General features: G+C 45.1%; 4 protein-coding genes across 7 annotated transcripts in view; 3 read left to right on the forward strand and 1 right to left on the reverse strand.

Annotated features, from left to right (window-relative positions):
- Window positions 1–5777, forward strand: part of tph2 (tryptophan hydroxylase 2 (tryptophan 5-monooxygenase)) — a 28036-nt gene extending 22259 nt beyond the window's left edge. The window contains exon 11 of one of the 2 annotated variants that reach the window (XM_020703662.3): window positions 4870–5776. In XM_020703662.3, the coding sequence (XP_020559321.1) occupies window positions 4870–5044 (175 nt within the window). In that variant the 3' untranslated portion in view covers window positions 5045–5776. 2 annotated transcript variants of the gene reach the window in all.
- A 949-nt stretch (window positions 5778–6726) lies between these two features.
- snx20 (sorting nexin 20) lies at window positions 6727–10730 on the forward strand. The gene is made up of 3 exons (XM_004069415.5): window positions 6727–6976; window positions 9111–9244; window positions 9510–10730. Exons 1-3 carry the CDS (start codon window positions 6919–6921, stop codon window positions 10179–10181), a joined length of 864 nt encoding a protein of 287 aa, XP_004069463.1. The 5' UTR covers window positions 6727–6918; the 3' UTR covers window positions 10182–10730.
- A 2713-nt stretch (window positions 10731–13443) lies between these two features.
- Window positions 13444–17528, forward strand: mphosph6 (M-phase phosphoprotein 6). 3 transcript variants are annotated; one of them, XM_004069357.5, is made up of 5 exons: window positions 13444–13874; window positions 14317–14429; window positions 14517–14607; window positions 14703–14800; window positions 17085–17528. In XM_004069357.5, the coding sequence occupies exons 1-5, from the start codon at window positions 13827–13829 to the stop codon at window positions 17215–17217; spliced, it is 483 nt and encodes a 160-aa protein (XP_004069405.1). In that variant the 5' UTR covers window positions 13444–13826; the 3' UTR covers window positions 17218–17528. The 3 variants fall into 3 exon arrangements, with proteins under 3 accessions (XP_004069405.1, XP_020559404.1, XP_020559405.1); XM_020703745.3 differs by having other exon boundaries at window positions 13647–13783; XM_020703746.3 differs by lacking the exon at window positions 13444–13874 and adding an exon at window positions 14013–14157 and having other exon boundaries at window positions 14266–14429.
- Window positions 17529–17696: 168 nt separating this feature from the next.
- Window positions 17697–26912, reverse strand: gpia (glucose-6-phosphate isomerase a). Its single transcript, XM_004069358.5, has 18 exons — window positions 26574–26912; window positions 25826–25916; window positions 25545–25613; window positions 25353–25472; window positions 25195–25278; window positions 24944–25090; window positions 24656–24727; window positions 23859–23903; window positions 21785–21838; window positions 19956–20016; window positions 19834–19877; window positions 19456–19608; window positions 19007–19136; window positions 18658–18734; window positions 18405–18533; window positions 18260–18335; window positions 18033–18099; window positions 17697–17964 (listed from the first exon to the last, which is right to left on the reverse strand). Exons 1-18 carry the CDS (start codon window positions 26690–26692, stop codon window positions 17841–17843), a joined length of 1662 nt encoding a protein of 553 aa, XP_004069406.1. The 5' UTR covers window positions 26693–26912; the 3' UTR covers window positions 17697–17840.
- Between the last annotated feature and the right edge of the window lie 815 nt (window positions 26913–27727).

Consider the following 27727-nt stretch of genomic DNA (forward strand, 5'->3'; position numbering starts at 1 on the left):
TTTCTGTTTGTCCAACCATCCATTTTTGGGTCGTCAAAGCAGCAGTCTAAGCAAAGATCCCCAAACTTTCCTCTCCGCCTCCTCCAGCTCCTAACTAAGTGATTCCCAGGCCAGTCTTTCCAGCGTGGCCTGGGTCATCCCCAGGGTCTCCACCTTGTGGGACATGCCCGTAGTACCTCCCCAAAGAGGAAACCAGACCAAATGCCTGTGATCCTTGGAGCTAAGCTGTCTGAGGCTGACGCTTTAGGCAGGACGTCCCGTGGCAGACTGGTTCTAAGTCATGGGCCGGACAAGGAATGATTCAGATCCCCTTTATGAGTAGACAAAATCAAGATCAGATTCTGTCACTGCAATGGCGTCAATGGGGACTCATTGTGTAGCCAGGCTTGGTGTTGGTTCTCCAAGGTGAGTGCATGGTAGCTGAGGTTCTTCCCAGGGGCCTCAGACACCATGCACTAAAGTGATGATATGGGATCACTCTCCCATTGGCCCACTACCTACAGGAGATCTCAAAAGGGGCTAGACCAACGTGGTTCTGGTGGCAGTCAAAGGCAGGTTTTTTTTCTCTCTTCTGCATTATTTTTAGTCCTTCCAAGCCCCCTTAAAATGAATCCTTCATTAGCTTCACTCACTGATGACTTGCCGTAACGGTTACGTGGGATGCGGCTTGGCTTTAATGCAAAAAAGCTGAATTATCTAAAAAGTAGATCTAGTTTTATTCAGGGTGACGCACTTATCTAACTCTCCAGATCATCTGCTCCTCTACACAGTTACTCTTCACACACTCAAGCAGTTATGATTAAAACATAGAGGAGTTAATGCTGATATTAATGAAATATTATATTATATGAGGAAGAGGGTAAATGGGGGACAACTGGTAGGCTGTCCCTGGGTGATGAGACCACCGTCCCCCATTGGGCCCAGGTCTCCTCAGCCCAGGGGCCGCATCCCCCGAAGCGCCAGGCCCCACATCCCTCACCCCACACAAGGAGAGGGGAGCCAAGAAAGCGCCGCCCCCACGGAGCAAGCAGCAGCTTACCTTATGATAAGCTACTCCTATAAGGATCCATCCTTCTTTGGTCTTGAGTTTTTCTGCTTGAGTAACTTCCACATTGGTGACACCAGACCATTGTGTTCTCTGGAAGCTCAATGTTGTCTTCCTCTTCCTAAAACATTTGATCCATTTTGCTTTTTTGCTGTGTACTTTCTTCCTCATTTTATCTAAAAATAGTATCCAGAACTTTGCTCACTGAAAGTCTTTTCCTCATTTTGCATGTTCCTAATTGTGAGATTTACAGACTGCAAGTCACCAATTACACACTAAAGTCACAGGTCTCGACTTGCCGAAATGATTATTATTTTTTTAACTTTTTTTCTTTTAATTTATAATCCTATTTTAAGAAATGGGTCGAAACCAACCCTAATAAAACAAACGCTACAATTTCAGTAGGAGTTAAAATTTAGTAAAAGATTTTTTTACATTCTGCTGCGATAAAGGCTGCCGACACAGTCAAAAAGCCTTGAAGCAACACGCACATGTTGGGAGGTACTTTTATGGTTCTAAAGCTGAAAATGATTTTTTGCTGACCATTGCCGATCTTTATGCAGATAATGTTTTACGTTTCTTTTAGGACTGACAGTCTTCTGTCAATGACAACTGTGGACAAATCCTCATCCATTTCAGAATCTCCATCAACTGGAACAAGTTAGTTTTTTTTCAACTGTAAAATTCAGCAAACATTCCCAATACTAGTTTAACCAGGCAATGTTAAATATTTCAGGCAATCTTAGTGACTTTGAGCTGACTGATCTATCACAACTATTGACAATATATTATAGTATGTCTTTTAAAGGTTTAAGAAAATAATCCAGAAACTCCTTAATGGACAGAGTTTAAAACACCTGTTATGTGAACTGTTCAGTATGTCAGATCTACTTTTTTTAAGCAACAAAATCTAACAATACCCCTTGTACTATCTTAGATGACCCCACCCTTACATTGACGTGTTCTCCCTGCCATGACAAAGGTGGATAAAGGTGGAAAGATTTCATGTAATCCATGGACACCAGTGAAGATCACAAATCATTGAAGAAAAAAGATTCAGCGCACTGTCGAGTGGGTCTAGATGACCCAACTCCCAATGTTAAAGTGCCTAGGATAGCACAAGGGTTACAAGAATCAAAGATGAGCTCCACATCAACTGCATGGGAAAGAAATTCCCAAACTGTCAAAAACGTTGCTGATTCGAAGCAGACTGACACCCATCTGGAACAATTCTGACATAAAGAATAAAAAGCTAAACTTCTGAGTTTGACACGCTGAGGACACAACACACCTGGAGCACTGAGTTATCACTAAACCTTTATGGCATTTCAGGAATTAAATGAGAAGCATAAATAAAATATAAAATTCTATTCACTTTTAGGAATACCAGCGAGTCTGTCATTAGAAAAAAGCTTATGAAGTCAAGTGTATCAAAAGCTTTAGTCCCTACTGCCCTTATGAGTGGATACAGGCTGTCTGCGGAGGCAAATGGGTAAACATGTACCTGCACACGGGTGGGCCACGCTAAAAAAAGGTTATAGAGCAATCCTTTTCTTGAAATTTTTTCAACGGGCATGCTGCAAGCGACAGGTTTTTGTAAACACTTATACAACACGTAAGGTTAGGTAAAGGTTAAGTAGGTGAGACACAGATATTACATCTTTTAAATCCCCCTAAATCTTACGTGCTGCTCAAAGGAGCTAGTACGTACTGTTCACGTGAAAGGTGCACACTCTTCGCAGGCAGCCAAATTGTTAGAAATGAGAAAATTAGATGATTAGATTGTAGTTTGTCCACACAAACATCCTATAGGCCTTCTACAGGCACTGACATATCACCTGCACACCCTATGTGTGTACATTCGTGCATCGTCAGTAAGCAGCCAGTACTTACATTCTATTACTGACTAGTGTGGCGTGAGGGCATCGTGTAACAGCATCCCTCGTACTTCATAGATGCATGCAACTTACATTATCCTTGCAGATATTTCATGATACACTTACCACACCCATGACAATGGTACATTCCATTTTCTTGATGTGCCTTGAGGTGTCCCTATCACTTTATGGCACTCCCTTTAGAATACAACTGCTCCTGTCTATCACCCTCCATGGGCTTGGACATCCCAAAAACCGGAAGCACCCTTACTGTACCGTTCCCTTAATTAGAAAACGACTTCATTCTTTTACAATATAAAGTGAGCCAAAGAAGGATTTAGCCAGATAAGAAAGGCCTGTAATTTTAATCATAAGTATACCTCAACAATGAGAGACAAAATGAGAGAAAAAATCCAGAAAATAACATTGATTTTTAAATAATTTTTTGTAAATTATGGTGGAAAATAGGTATTTGGTCATCTACAAACAAGCAACTGTCTCTCACAGACCTGTAACTTCTTCTACAAGAGGATCCTCTGTCCTCCACTGGTTACCTGTAATGGCTCCTGTTTGAACTGGTTATCTATAGAAAGACACCTGTCCACAACCTCACACCAGTCACACTCCGAACTCCACTATGGAGACCAAAGAGCTGTCTAAGGACACCAGAAACCAAATTGTTGACCTGCACCAAGCTGGAAGACTGAATCTGCAACAGGTAAGCAGCTTGGTGTGAAGAAATCACCTGTGGGAGCAACTATTAGGAAATGGAAGACATATAAGACCACTGAGAATCTCCCTCCATCTGGGGCTCCCCCCAAGATCTCACCCCGTGGGGTCAAAATTATCACAAGAACAGTGAACAAAAACCCCAGAACCACATGGAGGACCTAGTGAATGACCTGCAGAGAGCTGGGACCAAAGTAACAAAGACTACCGTCAGTAACACACTACACCACCAGGGACTCAAACCCTGCATGGCCAGACGTGTCCCCCTGCTAAAGGCCCGTCTACAGTCTGCTAGAGAGGATTTAGATGATCCAAAAGGGGATTGGGAGAATGTCCTATGGTCAGATGAAACCAGAATAGAACTTTTTGGTTAGAACTCTACTTGTTGTGTTTGGAGATGACAGAATGCTGAGCTGCATCCAAAGAACACCATAGCTACTGTAAAGCATGGGGGTGGAAGCATCATGATTTGGGGCTATTTTTCATGTATCGTCAGATTTTGAGGGGAAACCTCCTTCCATCAGTAAGTGCATTGAAGATGAAACCTGGCTGGGTCTTTCAGCATGACAACGATCCCAAACACACTGTTGCCCGGGTAACGAAGTGAGTGGCTTCATAAGAACCATTTCAAGGACCTGGAGTGGCCTAGCCAGTCTCTCCAGATCTCAACCCCATAGAAAAATGGTTTATACAAACATATGGGCGGCAGTTTAGCTTGGGCGGTAGAGCAGGTCGTCCAACAACCAAAAGGTTGGTGGATCAATCCCCGCTCTCCCCAGCCAGCTGTCGCCCCCCAAGCGGCTAGTCTGCAGCTCACTGCTCCCCCCAGAGGGATGGGTCGAATTGCAGAGAAATAAATAAAGTACAACTAACCTGGTTTGCCCATTGACTACTTTAGCATCTCTTCATTGCTGCCAGTTAAAAGCAGAACAGATGTTCAATTACATTCCTAATCTTTAAACGGAAAGCTCCATCTTCTCATCATCTTCTATCCCTCATTGTTTCTGAACAGAACTATTTTAATCTTCTGTGGACTCAAATCCATTTCAGTTCAGGGAGCAGACACAAGTTCTTTCTTTGAGAGTTCATTTTGTTTTGTCTGATAAAGTGTGGAGTTAAAGTTAACCTTGAAGTCCCTCTACAGACTGCTCTGGAGGCAGGATCTCCAGACCCGACCTCCTTCCTCTTGCATTTGAACTGATTTTGTTTTTCCAACAGGGAGTTTGCAAAGACAATTAAGCGTCCATTCTCTGTGTACTACAACCCGTACACTCAGAGCGTGGACCTGCTCAAAGACACGCGGAGCATCGAAAACGTGGTGCAGGACCTGCGCAGCGACCTCACCACTGTCTGCGACGCTCTGGGGAAGATGAACACCTACCTGGGCATCTGAAGCCCCACCCCCTCACTCTTCAGGCTTCCTTCATGTCTGTGTCGCTTCTGCTAAGCATTTCTCTTCATCATTTATTCATGTGTAACCTGATGTTCTGTGAGTCGAAAACAGAACCAAAAGGTCCAGTCAAAACCACCCCCTGCATACTCTTAGAACCGGACTTGGTGTGGATGAAGTCCTCGGTTAAGAGTTCCAAAGTATGCAGGTGGATCCTGAACCTGGTTCCACCTGTGGTTCAGGACCATAGACTTTTAAAACAATGGAACAATGGAATCGAGGTGTGACGTCACCCATAGAGAATGCCTTACCCCAGCTCTCGCGAAATCAGGCAAAATCCTTCACCATTGTTTCCTGATATGGGCACCGCCATGTTGAAAACAGTCAACAGTGATTGGTCGGAGTCGCTCTGAGTCATCATATTAATGGCAATGCCGACAGTAGTTGCCATAGATACATTGACTTAGATCGACTGGTTTCAACATGGCGGAGCCAGTATCAGGAAGCAATGGTACTTCCTATTTGGAAACATGAGAAGGGAAGGGTTGAGCTGTCCATTGTTTTCACAGTCAATGATCACGACACATAGTGGTTTCATCTTATGTGTTTTATTTAGTTCTGAGTGTGTGCTGGGTCGCCTTGCTCTGTTGTGTCACGTTGTGTTCCTGTGACGTGACCCATGAATACTTTCTGCTGTCAATCAGACCTGAGATGTACCAATAAAATGATTCTCTGGAGCTGCTGTCTTTGTTTCTGTCTCTGAAACTTCATAGATTAACCCTTGTGCTATCCTATGACCCCACCCTTACATTGACGTGTTCTCCCTACCATGACAAAGTTGGATAAAGGTGGAAAGATTTCATGTAATCCATGGACACTAGTGAAGATCACAAATCATTGAAGAAAAAAGGTTGAGCGCACTGTCTAGTGGGTCTAGATGACCCAACTCCCAACGTCAAAGTGTCTAGGATAGCACAAGGGTTAACCTGTTTCTGTAATAGTGGCCTATAGAACATCAGGCTGTTGTAGGTTCTGCTCCCTTTGAACTTGAACCTTCTCTGTTGGTCCATCTAGCATCCAGAGCAGGTTGAATTCTTGTCTGACTGAGAAGCATGAACTCACAGGAAAACAGGGTTGTATCAGGAAGGGCATCTGGCCTAAAAAATCTGTTGCTGATTCGCTGTAGTGAGCCCTTAAGGAAATGCCCAAAGTAAACAACTTGATCAGTTTGACTTCAAGAAAGAAGGAAGACTTAAAGTCCAGATGACAAGGCTCATCTTCAAGACACACTTTTTAATGTTCTCAGTGTTCTTTGAAAACTGAAAAAAAGGGACACTAACCCCAGAATCAGGAGTAGTTCAGCACCTTGTCTGAAACAACCAAACCAACATTAGCTAACTCTGTCTTATATAAATACCAAGACCAGGCAGAGCTGGACACAGACAGTCTGAAATCACAGAGGACCTCCCAACCTCTAATCTGAGGCCAGCACATGAAGAACAGAAACTTAAAAAGGTGAAGGGGGGTCAGAGAAGAATCAGCAGTTCAGTTCTGCCTTGAGGTGTCCGATCCTGCCCACAAACACACTTCCAGGGTCAGTCCCTGCCTGGCCCATCCCTCTCAGCCTTGCAGCAATCTCCACCCACCTGCTGCAGCTATAAACACGTTTGTCAGTTTACTGGCATGCTGCTTTCACTTCCCCCTCTGCCTTCTGTCTCAGTGAGTACAATAACTTCCTCCTCCACTCTTCTGTCACATTCTTACTGCTCTGTGGGAACGCTCAATTCATAAACTAGATATAGTCTTGAAACTGGGAGCCCTTCAGTCAGGATGCAGCAGAACGCTTGACTTGTGCGTCCTCTCTGGGTTTGGTCCTGATGGCAGAACCTCCAGGGGGCGTTGGAGACCCGGCCAAGGTCAACTGGCTCGGTCCAGGTACGTCCTTTCATTTCCCTCTGTTCAAGGGAGAGTTTCTGTTTCTTCCTTCTCAGAGATGTAAGCATCTTAGAAACTCCCCGTGAACACGCTGAAGCCTCCAGCTGACATCGCAGACACACAACAGATGCACAAGCCTCCATCTTTGTAGTTCCTAGACCTTAATTTTTGCAGAAGAAGATTTTCAAATTTCAGGATTAGTTTTTACAAGTAAGGTATTATAGCTCAATCATCACACACACACGTGGATGTATGTATGTGCACACACACAAATACATATACACACAAATATGCACACACACATAAACACTTTCACTTTGTCTGTGAGTTGCTCACCTCTTCCATCTAACCGACTCCTCTGTATCCTCCTCCTTCACACCAACCTCCCTCATCTCCTCCTTCTCTGCCTCCATGATCCTCCTCTTTGGTCTTCCTCTCTCCTCCAACCTCAGCATCCTTTTCCCAGCATCATCACTGCTCCTCCTCTCAACGTGTCCAAACCATCTCCATCTGCTTCCCTGCATTTATCTCCAGAACATCTACCATGATCTGTTCCTCTGATGGATTGTCCAAAACTGACTGTCCCAAAGAGAACCTCAACATCTTCATCTCTGCTTCCTCCAGCTCTGCTTCCTGTCTCTGCATCAGAGTGTCTGCCTCTAAATACAGTCCCACCTGCACCTTCAACTACTCTGCTTCACCTCCAGAACATCTCACCTCTGTCTTACAGCCCTCACACATGTCCTGATTGAACCACTCCAACCTTCTTCTCTGTCACTCCAAACTTTCTTCAGCTGAACCACAGCTCCTCTCTCTCTGGATTCTCTAGTAGACTTCCTATATTGGAAGAATATCCAGTTCATCAATATCAGAGGCTCTCTTTTCTCTCGTCCAACCGTGCTTGAAGCATAGCTTGAGCAAAAGTTATAGATGTGAAAATTGACAACTTTCCTCACTGTTACGCATTAATGGACGGGGAGTGGGCAGCTGGTGGACAGACATCATTACTCCCTCCCAAGAGCAGCCTTAACCCTTGTGCTATCCTAGGCACTTTAACATTGGGAGTGGGGTCATCTAGACCCACTAGACAGTGTTCTCCCTACCATGACAAAGGTGGATAAAGGTGGAAAGATTTCATTTAATCCATGGACACCAGTGAAGATCACAAATCATTGAAGAAAAAAGGTTCAGAGCACTGTCTAGTGGGTCTAGATGACCCAACTCCCAATGTTAAAGTGCCTAGGATAGCACAAGGGTTAGAAAAGCCACGAGGTGCATTCTTTTTGCTGCTACTGTTGCATTCACTGACTTAGGAAGTTCTCTTTCGTACAGAGAGATATCAAGAACCGTGTTGTTAAGAGGTGTTGAGGTGGGTTTTTTTTTTTGCTCAGTTTCTTCTGTTCAGTTTCTTCTGTTCAGTTTCTTCTTCTGGTCACGTGACCAGTTAAGGGTAGTGTGATGACAATACCACTTCACTGTTCTTGTGCTGCCCTCTTGTGGCAATCCCTGGTTTTATATGAGAAATTCATTTTTTTCTTTAAGCTTGTCCCCGTCACCCCTACAGAACACCTCACCACTGTCTTACATCCCTCATTCATGTCATGAACAACTCCTAACTTCTTCTCTGTTACTCCAGACTTCCTCATAACATACCGCAGTTCCTCTCTGGGCATCCTGTCATATGCTTTCTCCAGATCTACAAAGACACAGTCAGGCCTTCTCTGTACTTCTCTATCAACATCCTCTAAGCAAACATTGCATCTGTAATGCTCTTTCTTGTCATGAAACCACACTGCTGCTCACAAATATTCACTTCTCCTCTTAGTCTAGCTTCAACCACTCTTTACATGACGTGTTCTTGAATCCCTGCAGTAGTTTCTCCATGTAATATTGTTTCTTTCTAGGATCTTTAGTGCTGTCTGCACGCAGTGTGTGGTACTGCAGTTTTCAGAGCTCTCTGATGATAAAGTAGGCCTAACTTTTTTTTTTGCTCTTAGGGTTTCTAAGATTTAAGAGTTGTTGTGGGCATTAAAACAGCAGAAAACAACAGTTTGTGTTTATATTTATGCGGTAAATATGAAGCGGTCCATCATCCATATCTTCGTGTGTGTGTGTGTTTGTGTGTGTTTGTCAGGTGAATTATCTAGTTTAACCACAAGGGAACTGCAGCAGAACCTGCGACTGGAAAAGCGCCGCGAGCGACCCGCCCAGCTGCTGTTTGAGATCCCGTCTTCTCGTATTGTCCATCAGTCTCTAGGCAAACATGTGGTGAGTCTCCTCGGAACTTCCAGAACTTTTGTCTTTACACTGTGGAACCAAACACGAAAACATGCTAACGGAGGCCTGCAGAATTTGATGTGCAGCTGTTGGGTTCTATCACTTTCTCTCTTGGAGATGATTTTAACTTGCATAGATTGATAATTAGCAGCAGTTCCTCCCCTGAGATCTTTGCTATGTTCCTCCTCTCGTTCCCACACAGCTGAGTTGTTCCCCAGAGGTCTGCTTACCTTTACCTGCCTCGGATTGTCTGCAGGTGCATGACGTCGTGGTGATGCGCTCAGGCAGCTTTGACTCCCGCCGGGTTTCTGTGGAGAGGCGCTACAGTGACTTCCGACAGCTCCACCACAAACTGCAGGAAGAGTTTCAGGAGGAACTGGAGGAGGTCCAGCTCCCCCCTAAGCTTTTGACCGGGAACTTCCGCCCTGACAGCATGTCCGAGAGGCGCCTGGCTCTGCAGGACTACCTGTCGCAGCTCTATGCCATGTGCTGCATCCGACACTCTCCCCTGTTTGCTGAGTTTTTCACCACACAGGAGCAGATGAAAGCACATGTGCTGCTGAGAGCAGGCCAGTTCAAGGCAGCTTTGGAGCTGCTGCAGGCTGTTCTGGAGGTCCAGGAGAAGCTGCTACCGTGGCAGAAGCCCACCCTGCTGGTACCGACCCTGTCTGCACTCGTGGTGTGTTACCGGGACCTGGACCAGCCAGAGGAGGCCATCTGCATTGCCAACAGAGCCCTTCCAATTGTCAGACGCTATGGGCTGCGTGCCTACAGAGCTGCGCTGCTGGAACTGATGGTGGACCTGGGGTACCAACTGGGTCGACCTGTGGCCCAGCTACAGGAAGAGCTGACTGTCTTGAGAGACTCTGAGAGGGGAGAGGTCATGCAGCGCTCTCTGAAGGAAGTGGTGATCAGAAACTTCATCTAAAGGGATTTTTAACCTGGGAGATTTATGTTATCGAGGAACCAGTTAATTCCCAACTAAGATTAGTTTGTGAGGAACAATCACTCTAGTAAAAGTTGGTAGTTTCATCTCTAAAATTTCCTGACTGGTCAACAATGATTTTGTTTTTTTAATCTTCTTACTTTTCCCAGGTTTATTATAATGGATTGGATTTATCTGCACTTTTCCAGAGGCTCAAAGCACTTCTACAGTGTGTCCACTGAGCCTAAGTGTTTTTCTTTAAAATGCTTGTTTGTGGTCATTCATTTCATTTGATTAAAACTTTAATCTTATTATCATCTGGGATGTGTTCCCATGAAAGGGTAGCATTAAGAAGTTTTAGGAGCTTTTATTTTATTTCTATTTTTCCAATTCAGGTAAAACTTCTTTCTTCTTGTGTTTCTTACGTGTTAAATAGGAAATGAATGTCCCCGTGAACACACAGTGAAATGTCTAGGGGGGTAGCTGATGTTTTTTAAGGATTTAATTTAATCTTGGTGTTTAACCCAATAAACCTATATCGTATTTCTGAGAGCTTTATCTCATTAGCACAGTGGCGGTTTTTGATATGGGCGATATGGGCTGTCGCCCAGGGCGGCACTTCATAGGGGGCGGCATTTGCCGTGCCCGATGCTGTGCTACTATATTCAAAGAGGAAGCTTTGCGCTTTAAATTTGAAATTGCTTCAGCTGCCGACACTTAACACTTTTAATTTGACACATCAGACTCTTAAGAATGTCTTCCTCCTGTTTCCTCTTCACACTTATGGTGCAAAAAAAAAAAAAAAAAGATGAAATAACTCAGAGTGAAACAACATAAAACAGGCACATGAAAAGGATTTAGGCAGAACAAACATCCGTGCTCAACCCAATTTCAACAAAAGCAGGCAATGGGGATTATTTCCCATAATTCTTTGCTCCGACACAGCAGACCCGACGCACGCGTGACCACCGCCCTCTGCTGCAAGATGCTTGCGGCCACACCTCTTTGCGGTAGTCTTTGGAACATAAGTCAAAAAACTCGAGAGGGGGGCGCAACTCGCCGGTGGCTGAATCACACTAACAGGTGATTGGGAGAATTTTCTATCTGACAATCAACTCTGGGCCGCAGGTGTGCCTTCCGTCATAGAGACGGAGCCGCGTGTGTGAGAGGGAAGGGGGAGGGATTGTTACAGGGGGAGAAGGGAGGAAGCACCCAGGCGCAGAGAGCGAGAGGAGGCAGGAGGTTGCAGGGGAACGGGGGCTTTAATAAACAAAACTAAGGACACAAAACCACTGCAGACGGGAGGCTAGAAACACTAAACACTCGAAACGGGGAGAGCAGACTAACATACTAACTAACATACTATGGACCAGCCCAGGAGGAAGGGAATGACAAGACTTAAATACATACAGACAACCGAGACACAGGTGAACACAATCAGGAAGGATGGGGAACCAAAGTTAAACTCACAACAAAAACGAAACAGGAAACCCTACAAAATAAAACAGGAAGTTAAACTCAAATCATGCCAGAACAAAAAGGAAACAAACCACAAAGGGCAAAGAAACAGAAACCGTAACAGGGGTGCTGGGTGCAGACCATTTTTTATGGATTGAGTTTTTTTGGAGGATTTCTACTGTTGGTGTTGCACAAATTTAGGGGAAATGCCAAATATTTTTGGAGTAATCCCACTGATGAGTTCTAAGATTTAGTCTTTTATGTTTTATAAGACATAAACATATTAATCACAATACTTTTTTTTTTAGATCTAATCCCTCTGATATGTTTCACAAAGACTCACTCAGGACGTCACACATTAAGAAATTATTGCTAAAAATGAAGCAGGAGTCCAGCTTAAAAAAATGCTCTAAAAAATGATGAAAGAGCAAAAAAAAAACCGGAAATATTTGAATTGTAATTTCTTATTAATATTTCCAGGCTTTCTTTGTTTTATTCTGCAGCATGTTCATATTTGTATAATTTTGACAGAATATATTTCTATGGAGAGCTAAATATTACAAGTTATTTAGGGTTTAAGTTAACTTGTGTTCCTGTTTTTATGCATATTTATGTTAAAAAAGTTCAGTTTAAAAGGTTTAAAAGTTTAGCTTTAGTGTGTTCAGTAAATGTTTATCTTCTTCGGCCAAAAACCTTAAGCGTGTTTGACTGAGTTTGACCCCCCTGTAATACGAGTCTAGAAAATGCATGCATTTTTTATGTAAAATTGCTAAAAAGAAGATAGGTAACACAACAGGATGTTGTCAAATTTTGTATGTGTGCGGGGGGGGGGGGGGGGCGCCTGTGGGGTTACTCGCCCAGGGAGTAAGTTAGTGTAGAACCGCCACTGCATTAGCATGATACAAACTTTCCATGTCTTTTACCCTGCAGTTCATCATCATTCCACTAGGGGCAGCAGAATGGCTTTTACTGTATTGCTTATTGCAAAATGGCCGCCTCTGTGACATATCCATAACACGTTTGGCAGGGAAGTTTAGCAAATGTTTATGGTGAAAATAACCCATCTATTGTTATTCATTTTCAAACGCTGGCGAGGCTCGCCTCCCTGGAAGCTTTTTCTCCGCCCTTACAGTCATCGCTCTGACCGTACTCTCTGTTACAACTGAGTCCTGCAGTCAGACATGACGCGAAGCGCTCCAGAGCCTCACCCGGAGTTTCTGCTCCCTATGTGAGCGCACAACAGTCAAATTCTGCAAATTTAACCTCAGAAACTGTGGGAAATGTGTCGAGTCAACTGAAAATGTGTCTTTAATACGGATCAGAGGAAAATCATATTTACTTAGTGTACGTTTTTCTATTTTATCACATTGACCAGTGAGGCCGAGCTTCACTTGCCTCATCTGATCACATGTCACTGTTGAAGTTGACATTTTTTGTACCACCTCTATGCTTTATTGTAAACTTAAGATGTTCCAAATAAGTCTGACGAAGGATACAGTTAGCATACTTCCTACACTACTAGGCCTATAGTAGATTTGCTCAATGCATATACAAGTATCTTACTAAAATAAACTTCAAGTGTACTATGGTACTTTTAACTAAAGGTTTTCTAGAGTTCCACGTCTCTCTTTTTAAGTCAAAACAGAAAAAAATAAAAATAAATTATTGACCTGTGTTTTATCTTTCGTCTTATGATATGACATGCTTATCTTTTAAATTAATTTTCAATTATGTTTTTACAAAATGTAGGCTACTTCGGTACAATCAGCGATTGTTGTAAAGCGACTTACAAATAAAGTTTTTGGAATGTTTGCCACGTGACCCGTTGGGTTTTGTTGACTGTCGTGTTTATTACTGTTTATCTATAATGTGTTGTGTTTATTTTGTTGTAAACTACACATCAAACGCATTTCCGTTGATTCACCTGTTCTTTAGCTTGCACTTCACTGTTCTGTGATCAAAAATTACCTGTAGGATAAATACATAACTTAAGGAAAAGCCTCGATTCCTCGGTGCTTGATTAATCAGGCCTGCCTGAATTGCGCATGCTCGACTTTTGACAACATGTCTTTTCCGGCGCGTGGGGCGTTTGTTCTGCTGCAGTAACCAAACCAACGACGTCCTACGGTTAGGTTGAATCAGTTAAGGTTAGTTTAGCGCGGATAGTCTGTTTGTGTTAACCGGAGAAAGATGGCTGCCGACGGAGTGAAACTCTCCAAGAATCTGCTGCGCATGAAGGTACATGCTAGCACCATTAGCTAGCTGCGGCGCGAGCCGCTAGCGTCGATTCATTTTGTTGGCTCCAGAGTGAGAGAAATGGACCAGAACTGATGTTCGTGTCCATAATTCTGCCTCTTGTTCTTCATCCTTCGGCAGGGGCCTGTCTTATCTCCATTCAAGGATCTTTCTGGTTGAATTTGTCAGAGCTGGGCATAGTTTGGGGCTTGACTGTTTTGGTTGGTCTGCTTTCGACTGAAAGGTGGTCATAACTAGTTAATAGGTTAAGAATGACGAACCACAGGTGGGTTAGATTTAGTTTGGTGCTCGGTTTCACATAGTTGCATTGTAAACCTTTAAGACACGTGATCACCTGGGTGGACTGACTCTCGTGAGGTATACTGTACTGCAGATGAGAGCGTGCACGTAGGCGTATGCATGAAAGTGTCATCTGTGGCTGCAGTTCATGCAGAGAGGGCTGGATGCAGAGACGAAGAAGCAGCTGGAGGAAGACGAGAGGAGGATCATCAGCGACGAGCATTGGTATCTGGACCTGCCCGAGCTCTGCACCAAAGAGTACGTGTCTGTGCTCGTGCACGCCTCGCCTGCAGTGGTGTGAACACCTGTAGGTGTGGATGATGGTGACCTCTGCTCCTTCATCAGGACTGTGCTGGTGGAGGAGGAGAGCTTCACTCCCTGTGAGGACTTGCAGTTTGGCCGGATCTCCTTCAGAGGCTTTAACCCAGAGGTTGAGGTGAGGTTCAACCTACAACCGTGTGCGTGCGCACGTGCGTGTGCATGCGCACGTGCGTGTGCATGTGTGCTCTGACCTGTCAGTTGTCCTCACAGAAACTGATGACCTTGTTGAATCCAAAAGATGAAGATGAAGAGGAGAAGGATGTGAGCTGCATGCAGACAGACATCACAGATGAGGAGATGGCTCTGAGGTACACTTCCTCTTCCTCCTGTCCTCCTCAGATGTTATTTGATAGGGTTGCTCTTTGCTCAACAGATCGGTTCCAGTTCTGGATCCAGAGCCTGACTGGTGCCAGGACTGGAACCGGGTCTAAAACGTCGACCCGCTTCATGTCGATCATATAAGCTTTGGGGGCGTGGCTACACAGCCGCAGGAAGAGAATGGAATCTGCTCTGTAGTGGTCTAAACTCTACTCCATCCTCGGGTAGTTAAGCTGATGATAAAGAACTCATTTGGCTCAATCCATCAAACACTTCATTTGTGGAGCGTCTTTCTTCAACGTGCTTAGAACACAAGGTGTTTGACATAAAAAACAAACAGGTTGAAATTATAAAAAGTCATAAAACCAGCAACAATCAAGAGGTGAACATAAGATGGTAGAAAACTGTGGCTACTAGTTATTGTTGAGAAGGCGCTCTATAAAGAGAGTAATAAAAGTACAAACGATTAACAATATAAGCCATGAAATACTTTAGACCCAAATAAATAATTGAATTAAATGAAGACGTTTTTGAGAATTTACATGAACATTTACAGTGAAACTCTCCACAGATGCAGAAACTCTCAGATCTTCAGGTTCCACAGATGAGGACCACGGTACTGAAATGAGGCCTCAATGTGGGTCCTGGTCCTCAGTTTTTCGTTTAGATAAGAGAGCAGAACCTGAGGATCTGAGAGTTGTGGAGGTTTTGGAAGGACCTAGATCTGATAAATAGGAAGGTCCCAATCCAAAAAGACATTTATAAACTAGAAGGAGAATCTTCAAATCATCCAGAGGCTGACAGGAAGCCAGGAGGGATGTGAGCTCTGAATTCTGGACGAGCTGGAATCTATTCATAGATTAAAAGAGCATCACAAAAGTCCCGTCTAGATATGATAAAAGGCAACATTGTTAAAGGAATACAAGCAGTCTTAGTTGTGTTTGATATGTGGATTTTAAAGTTAAGATCTTCCTACATTTATACCAGAGTTTTGAAGTGAGTGTGGCTTCAGGCCCAAGGATCAGTTTCTGTTTGGTCCTTGTTGAGTTTGAGAAAATTAGCTGTCGTCCATTCTATGACATCACTAATATATTTAAGAGGTTTGTCAATGGGATGTAGGCCACACTGGGAGAAGCTGTGGAAGTCTACATCCTAACGTCATGAAGTGTAGCTTAGTGACGTTACCCAGTGGGAGCCTCTACAAGTGAACCCTTTAACACTGGAGATGTTGCCAGTCACATCTAAATAACAGATTCTTTCAACTACCGTTACTCTTCAACCGTTTACGGCTTTTCACTGATATGCCAAACATTTTGCAAAGTGTTGAATATTCTGTTGATTTCTAAAATAGTTATTTTTACATTACAATTAAGTAATTCATCTTTGTCATGTGCTTTACTGATATTTCAAGATTCTTAATTCTGTCTGATAAAAGCTAGAAACCGGATATTGATAAATCATGTAATAAAATGGTTATGGTATAACGGGGTGGGATTATGTAAGTTCGCTTTCTTTCTCTCCCTTTCTAGCAATATTTATTAATATGCCTCATTATCCTAAGTTTGATTAGTTGTTGTATGAATGTATAACTGATTCAATGATTGTATTGCTTTTGTGTGTTATTTCGAATTAATTGCTTGAAATAAACCATTAAAAAAAAAAAAAAATCTAATAGTCAGCTGATTTAACCCTTGTGCTATCTTAGATGACCCCACCCTTACATTGACGTGTTCTCCCTACCATGACAAAGGTGGATAAAGGTGGAAAGATTTCATGTAATCCATGGACACCAGTGAAGATCACAAATCATTGAAGAAAAAAGGTTCAGAGCACTGTCTAGTGGGTCTAGATGACCCAACTCCCAATGCTAAAGTGCCTAGGATAGCACAAGGGTTAAAGTGTTACGAGGCTGCTTTTGTCCTCTCCAGAAAGTGTTGAATAGTCACAGTAGTCAAAAGTCAGCACTGGAGCTAAAGCTCTGACGTGAAAGGGTTAAAAAGAGTGGGACCTAAAATGGATCCTTGTGGTATTCCACAAGTCAATCTGTGGGTTTCTGTGGAAACAAACGGGATCTTTGGAAGAACCCGAACGAAGAACCAAATCAACAGAAAACCCGCTTAGTCTCTGTGAGGGGTTATGATGCAATGAAAATCCACTCTATCATGCAAACGTGCACGGATGGCTGTTTGGGTCACGCCGGGTCATCAGTCAGTGCGAAACAGGAAGCTCTGGTGTGCCCAGGTGAGAACAAGCTTCCTGTCATCTGTCTTTCAGATACGAGACTTTGGTGGGAAGCATGAAGAAGAAATATGCAAAGAAGCGGGAGAGAGCAGCCATGGACCAGAACGACAACCACCATGAGATGGACTCTGAGAAAAAGAGGACTTTTCTGAGGCCTCAGGACTGAACAGGTCCTGCTTTTAGTTCATCTCCAGGAAAAGGTTTGAGGGATTCCCGTCTACAGCTGGATGGTTCTGTGTGCACACAAACGTGCACCTGAAGATGTTCTTTTGTCATGCTCCTGGGTCAGTCCGGAGGTTCTGAGCATGCTCAGTGTAGCTCTGGGGTGTCAGGTGATCTACACTTTGGAATGAACTACCTCGGGTTGTCCTGCTCTCCTCAGGAAGCCCATTTTCATTGGTTCAGCAGCATGTTCTAATGCTGCAGCGCCTCCTGTTGGCTGGACTTTTTTTTTTAAATAAAACTTGTCAGAACAGATCTCTGCTGTTTTTGTTTTGTTTGACATTTGATCTCGGTCCGTATCCTCTAAATTGGTTACAGACTTCTTCTCTGAACCATTTTCCGGTCCAGCATAAAGAACTTCTACAGAATCCACATCAAGCTGGAACTTCCAAAGCTTTAACCCTCAGTCACTGAACAGACAGCTTTGGTGGTCCTCAGCTTTTATTTTGAAAAGTATACGAGGGATGGAGGGAATGGTCACCTACAGTAACGTGCACCAACACTGAAACGACAGAATACAGGCGAGACGACACAATCTCAAAGCAGCGAGACAGGATGGGCCGGGGCTCAGGCAAAGTTCTTCTTCAGGAAGTTGATGAGACCGTTGGTGGACGAGTCGTGAGACGTCACCTCAGCGGCGTCCTGCAGCTCCGGCTCAATCTGTTTAGCCAGCTGCTTTCCGAGTTCCACCCTGGAGGGGAGGATCACATGATCACCCTGAACCCAAACAGCTTTAGGGAGGAAGCAACGGAGACTCACCCCCACTGGTCATAACTGTTGATGTTCCAGATGACGCCCTGCACGAAGATCTTGTGCTCGTACATGGCTGAAGGAGAGACAACAGGAAGTCAGTCTGTCACAATCGCCTGATGACTCCACAGGACGTTCATGGCAGAGCACCATGAGCACGCTGCCTTCATCTCCAAAAACCCTGAATGCCACATTTCAGCATGGAGCTGCAGGTTCCTGACAGAACATCCACTCACCAACCAGAGCTCCCAGCATGAACGGGGTCAGCTTCTTGAAGACGATAGAGTTGCTGGGCTTGTTCCCTTGGAAAACCTATGGGGAGGGTTGTAGGTTGAGTTTCAACCATGGCGTCACACGACAATCACCTGACAATGGTCGTACCTTGTGTGGCAGCAGCTTCTCCAGAGCTTCCCCCTTCAGGCCGGCTGCTTCCAGCTCCCTGCGGGCCTCATCTGCCGTCTTTCCCTTCATCAGAGCCTCAGTCTGAGCCAGGAAGTTCGCCATCAGAATCTACAACAGAGGATCTGTTAGTGAGAGCTTCTCAGTCTCACAAACAAAACTGTGTGAGAACAACTGACAGGAATCTTTCAACAATAAGGTGCAAGAAACAAAAAGCCGAGCTGACGGGTGGTACCTTGTGATGCAGGTTGTTTCTGATAGGATGCTGAGACTGAGCAGGAATGAGGAAGTCTGCAGGAATCATCCGGGTGCCTGCAGATGAAAAGTGTCAGGAGAGCAGAGGAACCAGAGGAACTACACTGTCCAACCCTGGTCCTCCAGATCTCCCACCTGCCAGGTTTCCAGATCTCCCTGCACTTTTTGCTGCAGATTACCTGGATCAGGTGGGCTCCATCAATCGGGATGAGGGGACACCTGAGCCAGCAAATCAGCACAAAGCAAAGAGAACTGGAAAACGGGCTGTGGTAGATCTCCAGGACCAGGGTTGGGCGGTCCTGAACTACAAGAACTACAGCTCAAGCAACCTTGGTGGATGAGCTGGTAGAAGGCATGCTGCCCGTTGGTGCCCGGCTCTCCCCACACGATTGGTCCTGTTTGGTATTTGACACGACTGCCGTCTTTGGAGATGTACTTCCCATTAGACTCCATGTCCCCCTGAAAACCGTGCAGGTGAATAAATCCAGGTTCAAGACCTAAGTTTCCGTGAGAAGAACCTTCTGCTCTGCTGCTTCCTTAGAAACAACATCTTCTAACATAACTAGTTGGTCCCTAAACACCATCTTTCAGAACTTGACAAGAACCTCAACTTCCACATCAGAATGTCCAAACTATCACTTGGGGCCTCTCAAGAACAGAATGACAAATCCAGAACTGGTACCGTGCACAAACTCTCCCGAAAACAGTAAATGACCCAAGAACAGGTTCACACAAAGAGCCGGACCTGAAGCTCCGACACAGTGGGCCTCCCACTGACCTGCTGGAAGTAAGCGGCGAAGCGGTGCATATACTGGTCATAGGGCAGCATGGCGTGGGTCTCCGCCTGGAAGAAGTTAATGTACCAGACCCCGAGAAGAGCCAGAAGAACCGGGACATTCTGGTCCAGAGGGGCATTGCAGAAGTGGTTATCCTAGAGAGAAGAGGAGCAGACATGTTTACACCCCTCCTTCTATGCAGACGTCACAAAGCAACCAGAAATTTGGAAACACAGCTTAACAATCTATGGTTACTATTGCTGTTACCAAATTACAGAAAGTTCCCTCTCCTGAGCTGAAGCGGTTTGATGTGTGTGTGTTTGTGTGTGTCTGAACCCAGCCTCAGAGTCAGAGGCTGGTTGGTTTCAGAGAAGTCCTACCATCCAGTGAGCTCCCGCCAGCAGCTGCTCAAAGTTATTGAAGCCTGAAACAAAAACACAAATGAGTTCTTCTGAGCACCAATTAGTTGGAGTTTGCTACTAAACGTGGATCAGGGACGCACCTATGTGCAGAGCGATGGACAAACCAATGGCTGACCACAGCGAGTACCGACCTCCGACCCACTGAGGATGAGCAAACAACCTATCAGAGCACGGCTGAGTCATCAGAACATCTGCAACTCACAACTAGGGTGGAGCAGAAGAGTATTCAATCACCAGCTCTGTACGGCGTCCCTCTTAAAAAGATCAGAGAGGTCTGTAATGTTCATCATAGGTACACTTTAGCTGTGAGTGGCCTGAGCAGTGGCGTAGTGGTTATCACCATCTCCTCGAGGAGGTCCGGGTTCAAATCCCAGCTGAGTCGTTTCTGTGCATGTTCTCCTAATCATGGGATGCTGGTTTCCTCTCACAGTCCAAAAACATGCTGCATTGGGTAATTGGTGACTCCAAATTGTCCCTTAGGTTTGACTGATGCCAAAAATAAGGATTTATCTCCTAAAAACAATCCAGAACTCGTGTTTGTTCTTTAAAAAGCTCTTTTATCCTCCACTGGTTACCTGTACCAATGTCTCCTGTTTGAAGTGGTTCTCAGTGTGAAGACACCTGTCCACACCCTTAACCCTTGTGCTATCCTATGACCCCACCCTTACATTGACGTGTTCTCCCTACCATGACAAAGGTGGATAAAGGTGGAAAGATTTCATGTAATCCATGGACACCAGTGAAGATCACAAATCATTGAAGAAAAAAGGTTCAGAGCACTGTCTAGTGGGTCTAGATGACCCAACTCCCAGTGTTAAAGTGCCTAGGATAGCACAAGGGTTACACAGTCAACCTCTCTATTATGACCAAGTCCAAAGAGCTGTCAAAGGACACCAGGGACCAGACTGAGATAAACCAATCTACGATCAACAAGCAGTTCAATCAGAGGAGATCAACTGTTGGGGAAATTATTAAATAATTGAAGAGCTACATGACCACTGATGATCTCCCTCCACCTGGAGATCCATGACAGATCTCACCTGCTGGTGAACAAATGATCAAGAACTAGTGAGGAGACGGCCCAGATCCACATGAGGGACCTGCTCAGAGACCTGAATAGAGCTGGGACTACAAAAACAAAAGGTTACTATAGTAACACAATGTTGTTATGGATTTATCTGGGTGATCCAGAGGATTGGGAGAAGGTCATGTGGTCAGTGGAAAGCAAAATGGATCTCTTTGGTATAAACACTCCTCACTGTGTTTGGAGGAAGAAGAATGTTGAAGAACATTGAAGAATGGGGGTGGAAACATGGTTTGTGGCTGTTTTTCTGCAAAGGGGACAAGACGACCGATGGGTATTAAGCAACGGACGAATGGAATCGTGTATGGTGAGAGTGAGGCTTTTCAAGTGTTCTAGCCAGTTTCTGGACCTCAATCCCACAGAGAATCTGTGGAGGACGTTGGATCTGGGAGAGAGCCTCATGGATGAATGGACCAAAATAGCAAATACAGCAAAGCTGCTGAAGAGCTACAGGAAACCTTTGACCTCTGTCATTAACAACCAGTATTGCGTTACAAAGTTTTCAGCTGAACTTTGTTATTGATCAAAAACCTGTGTTGATCTCTGTTGTACAAATAAATGCTTTAAAAAAAACAATGTGATTTCCTGCATTATTTTTTAAACATTCCGTCTCTCACAGTTGAAGTGTTTCTATGATAAACATCACAGACCAAACTCTGCTTTTCCAGTGGGACAAATAGCAGAATCTGTGGCTGAAAAATCCTGTTTAGTTCCACAGTGGAACCAGCAGGATGTCAGCCTGGGATCCTGCCAGAGAAGCACTGATGGGATTCTGCTTCATGTGCCTGCAGGCTCATCACAAACATTCACAGCTGACTCACTTACATCCCAGAACTCGAACATGTTCGCTGTGTCGATGCCAAAGTCTTTCACTTTGACCTGTGGAAAAGAAGGCCATGGTGAGGACCAATGCTGCAGAGAGGACATCTGAACTTTGCTGTCACATCATCTACGCTAGTGGTCCCCAATCCCCGGACCGGCATGCGGGTCAACTGGTGCCCGGCCTTATAGAGAGAATGTATAGTTTTGATGTATTTATTACAGTTGTATAAAATAAATAAATATCCATAGTTATGTAAAAAGTGTGCTTATAACCAAATAGTAGGCCTGGGCGTAAAATCGATTGAATGAATTAAATTTGGGGGGGCGGGGGGTTGACCGACTCCTGCTGCTTCATCACCGCGGTGATCAAAAATCCCACACCGTCACAGCTGTACTTTATATCTTGTGGGACTCACAAAAAATGCGACTTCTCCAGTACCGATAGCAGAACCGTTGAGGTCAGATCTTAACGATACTGCGGTCTTGGAGAATGTTGCCCCGGGACTCGTTCAATACCGGGGCTCGGTGCCCATCCCTTGGAAAGGGGCACGGTGGAGAACAATCACTGAAGCGGTCACTTTGCATATCGCCAAACACATGGTACCCATATATACCATGGAGAAGACGGGGTTTATTGATTGAATTAAAACCTTAGAGCCCAGATATGAGCTGTATTGTTAAACTTTTAAAACAGGGGTGTCAAACTCCAGGCCTCGAGGGCCGGACTCTTGCTGCTTTTCCAGAAATCCTGCCACATCTGCTGCTGAATACCTGGATCAGGTGTCTTTAGCCAACAAGGAGCTAATGGCAGGTTGGTTGGAAAACATCTAGGCCCTTGAGGCCTAGAGTTTGACACCTGTGCTTTAGAAAATGGTGCTACTCTCAAGGTGAATGTTTGTCTCCTTTTAGTCTAGACCAGTGTTTTTCAACCTTTTCTGAGCCACGGCACACTTTAACCTTAAAAAAAATTCCGCGGCACAACAGCATCCAAAAAAAAAAAAAAAAAAGGAGAAACTCATAGTCTGTATTGATCTACAGCCCCTCCACAATCTCACATGCATTTTTGAGATAATTGTTGTAGAAAAGCTGTAAACAGCAGCTGTTTCTTTCTAAAAGATGCAATAAAAGTTAAGTTAGAAGATTTAAAAACAGTTTGAAGTGTGTTCGTTGGTTTCAAGACGTTTAACAACAGATCTCCTTGTGCGCCGTCACTCTCACAACCCAATGCATCATGGGAGATGTAGTGCATAAAACGGCCGGAGATCGGTTTTCAGAGCTTCCTTGTTTTGTTCACTTGTTACACGGTCTGATACCGGATTCTGTGGAAAGCTACACCGCTAAAGACGAGCTTTAGCTGGTATTTTTGTCGGAACTGAGAGACTTTATGAGCAAAATCGGGACAAGGAAGTGAAGACTTTAAGCACTTCTGATTGGTCAGACTGATGACATGTGATTAAGCCCCCCAAGAATGATTGGTGGAGACAGTTAAAGGGGCGGGACGTTTCCAAAATACAGCCGAAGGTGCAGCTGAATCGCGGTACGTCATTCTTATTAAAATGTCTTTAATAAAATAAAATAAACGCAAAGAAAAAGTATTTTACGATCTTTTATATTCCTAACTCCTCAGTGTTTTATCAGGGCCTGTTTGGATGAACACAGAGCTGAAATCCTGGAGATGGAAAATGTTTTTAGATCAGTGAATGAGGGCAATTTCCCACGGCACACTGGTTGAAAAACACTGGTCTAGACTACAAAGTGTGACTCAAAACAAAGCTGGGACTTTGATTCCAAGAGTGTTCATTTATTTATTATTCATCCCAGAAATGGGGGTTTCATTTGTCTTGCGTTTGATTAAATTAAAGCAAAATTTGCTTTAAGTTGTCTGCCGTTTGCACTTATTGCTTTCCTTAAGTGGGGGGGTGGGAATCGGAAATCGAAATAAATAAAATAAAATCAGAGATTTTATTTTTTAGCCCATATCGCCCAGTCCTACCAAATAGGTTTTAGTAACACATCTTAAACCAGTCCAGGCCGCTCTGGATGCTGACTGGAGCAGCAGAACACAAATGGTACTTACTGAATTGGTGGAAAGCGCCACAAAGTGCTTGGCAACAGCAGATTTCTGTGGAAAGTAAAAAAGATTGTCACATTTTAGAACCCTTTGTGGCCCGCGAGTCAAGAAGTTTGCCTGCTATCAATTGCTGACATCTTTTCTTAATGACCCATTCCGATCATCTTGGGCTCTATTGCAAGTGTTATCAATAGTCTTAATTGCAATGATGCCGTTTTAACCAAAAATAAAAAAAGTGCTTTTGTAGAGCATAGTTTCTGCAGAGCACAGGAGTTCATCAGAAATTCACCATCAAGTTGTGTCTGTTGGCACGGAGCAACCCTGCACCCCTTTCCCGTCACCCATAACTGAGAGCTAGCTGTTTGCACTCTCTCCCGCTAGCTTACAGCCTCTCATATTCCCCAACATAACACTAGTGGTGCGACAACAATGGCAGCAATGTCAGATCTATCCAGCCGTCCAGTTTAGATCCAGATTCCAGCTCAGACGAGGAAAACAAAGACGTTCATGATCTATTTGTGGATGCATCAGAATGGAGCGGAGCAGGAAGCCTGTTGTAGTTTCTGCATCACAACTATTACACTGTTTTTGTCTGTTCCTAATTAACAACGATTTGAATAAAGAAATACTCAAATGTCATTTTAATCTTAATATTCCTCTATGGATTTCCTTCATTGTGAGAAAAGTGCCACAAGAACATATTAAAAACTATAAATTTTCATTGGAGCAAGTTTATAAAACACGCCACCAATACCCTTTCAGATCAACACATTAACAAGTGTCCTAATCTGAGGTCTACTCACGTCACCAGCCGTCTGCAGGAACCAGTCTCTGGCTGACTCAGCGTTAGTGATGGTCTCCTGGGTGGTGAAGGTCTGAAACGGGGCCAAAAACAGTCATGTGACACACCTGGTCAGATAAGTAAGACTACAGACACCAGAGCTTTGAAATTTAGGTCCAGAAGAGTTTGCACAGTCTGCAGAGACTCTGTATTATGGAGAAAGCGGGATAGGATAACGCAGAGAAGTTGTTCCTATCAGAACCAGCTGAGATCCAGACCGCACCATCTCTGCAAGTGTTGGAGCACACACCTTTGAGGCAATGATAAAGAGCGTGGTCTCTGGGTTGAGCCGGGCCAGTGTTTTGGCCAGGTGAGTCCCATCGATGTTGGAGACAAACCAGACGTTTGGACCTTCTGCTGAGTATGGCTTCAGAGCTTCGGTCACCATCAGAGGTCCCTGAGTGCGTCACAATGACATCATCATCATCATCACCACCACCACCATTTCCATCAGGTTCAACCTCGTCTTTTAAACGAGTCGCGGTCTGCTTCAAGACTCACCAAGTCTGAGCCTCCGATCCCGATGTTGACCACGTCAGTGATGCTTTTACCGCTGAAACCCTTCCACTCCCCACTGCGCACTTTCTGCGAACCATGCCAGCATCAGGACACGCCCCCATCCCTCTCATTGGTCAGCTTTCCAACACCCCCTCCCTTACCTGGCAAAAGACCTTCATCTTGCCCAACACTTGGTTCACGTCAGGCATCACATCCTTGCCGTCTACCAGAATTGGTGTGTTGGAGCGGTTCCTCAGAGCGACATGAAGCACGGCCCGACCCTGCAGACACAGACACTGGTGTGAGCCATGTCCAGCTCACCCAATGAAGCGTGGCGATGTTTAGCGCTCTACCTCCGTGAAATTGATCTTCTCTCCGCTGAACATCTTGTCCCTGGCCTCCTCCACCCCCCTGGACTTGGCCTAAGCACAGAAACAGCGATCTTCATTCCCCCACAGAGGAACCACGTATGTCGACATGCTTTTTGAAGCAACATGCTTCCTGTGTCAACATCAGCTGTTGTAACCGTGCTGAAGCAACCCTCCTGTCCCGGCTTATCGGCGTCCCCCCTGATAGGGCACGTCTGCCTGTGGGCCAGCAGCGCCGTCATGGACCGTGTGTGTGATGTTCTCACCAGGGCGAGCAGCATCGCCATCACGTCCTGGTTGACGAGGTTCTTTGAGAAGTCCAGCAGGAGGTCTCCATCATCCGTGTCCAAGGTGACGCTGCAGGAAAAGGAAGCGGCTTCAGTTTCTGTCAGCCTGACTGTGAGGTGACTCTCATGAAACAGGAGTCCTCTGCTGGGACCTGAAACCGAGACCAGAACCGATCCTTGGATCTGGTTTTGGAAGATGGATCCAGCAAGTAGGATTCCACGTCTTTATTGCATCGTACCGCGCACGCGCGACCCATTGCGTGGAGCGGTACCCCCATTCGACCCCCCGTCCCCTGCAACAGGTCTCCGCACCTGTCAAAACGACAAACTGTGCGCGTGAGAGAGCTGTGGCAGTCGGACCTTTTTGCGTAGAAATGTTGACAAAATCAGACTAAGCCTCAAGGCGGAAATGTCCGATAATAGACACCGTGACATTAGCACGCAGGCTAACGTTAGCACCGAACCGTGTACGTGATGAGACCGCACGCGCGCGGCTTGTTGAGCCGGGCGCGTCGTGGGGACGTGATGGTGGACAGGTGGGCGTATGCGGCGACGCCACAGCTGTCACGTGTCCTCAGCGAACAGCGCCGGAGAAAACGTGACCTTGTGGCTGACAGGAGAGGACAACAACCGGAACTCACGGAGCGAGCGGGCGAAGCTGGGGCAGAACGCCAACGCTGAGCGTGATGGTGAGGACCCCAGCTGTCCGCCCCCCCGGGACACCCACCTGAACTTGGAGAAACGCTGCTTGTCCTTGTCGAACATCTCCCTCATGTTTAGACTGCCGCTGTTGGCACGGAACCAGTCCTGCAGCTTCTGGAAGTTCGGGTCATCCGTGAGGGCCATGGTGTCTGCGGGAGCGGAGCTGCGGGACGACCTTCTCTGTTCAGCTGATGAAGAGCTGCTGAGAAGACGGCGTCACCCGAGGGCTGTGAGTCCGACCGGAGCGAACCAATCAGAAAACAGGAGATGTGCTGACCCCGCCCACTGCTGCACGGTGAGCGTGCGCTCCCGGCTCTGCTGTGATTTCAACCAATCACAGCCGTTCCAGAACGGAACTCCGATGCTGGGTCCTAAGAAGAGACGGACGTGCGGCCGCTCACGAACCCGGTTCTCCGGCTCCACGCGTTCAATCTGCTCCAGTTTCATTTGTGCTCGGAGTTTCAGAACCGAGTTTGAATTCCCTGACTAACATGTAAACTTTACCCCTCCAGCTCTATCTGACCTTTCATGAGCCCATATCAGGGGTCTTTTAGCAAAAAGGATCAGATTGGTGAGGTGAAAATGTTTGCATGTCAGTCTTTGAACTAATTTAATTCGATCAAATGCAAACGAGCTATTTAATAAACATTTTATGACAGGGGCATACTATTTTTTTCTTCATATAGACAGCAAATGCATCTAAACACGTTCTTACCAATAATTACTGTCATTTCCTTGCCAGTTAGAAAACAGAAACAGCATCTTGGCAAATTAAGGAGACACTCATGTTTCATATTTCACTAAAAAAATAGGCCAATTTCCACTTGTCCTGGAAGGGGTGGCCTTTGTTGTCAACTTTTCGTTTTTTTATTTACAGTTGACAGTTCAGAAATGATCTAGACAGCTTCACAGAAGGGTCGCAAGACTGTGTTGCCACAAGTTTTCGTCTCACAACGTAATTCAGCCAAACGCAATTACAAACTCATACACAGTTATTAGAAAATGCACACTTCTGATTTTATGAAAGGAGTGGCAGGCCGGTCAAAATCTGATCGCCAGCCACATTTGGCCCATAGGCCGTACTTTGGACCTGCCTGGCCTATATCATCCAAAATGAACTCTTCAGTTTGCAGGAATCCGGGTTCTTCCAGCTATGTATCCAGAAGAACATGATCAGTA

Source organism: Oryzias latipes, chromosome 6 (genome assembly GCF_053564925.1).
Source record: "Oryzias latipes strain Hd-rR chromosome 6, Olatipes_Hd-rR_3.1".
Taxonomy (NCBI): domain Eukaryota; kingdom Metazoa; phylum Chordata; class Actinopteri; order Beloniformes; family Adrianichthyidae; genus Oryzias; species Oryzias latipes.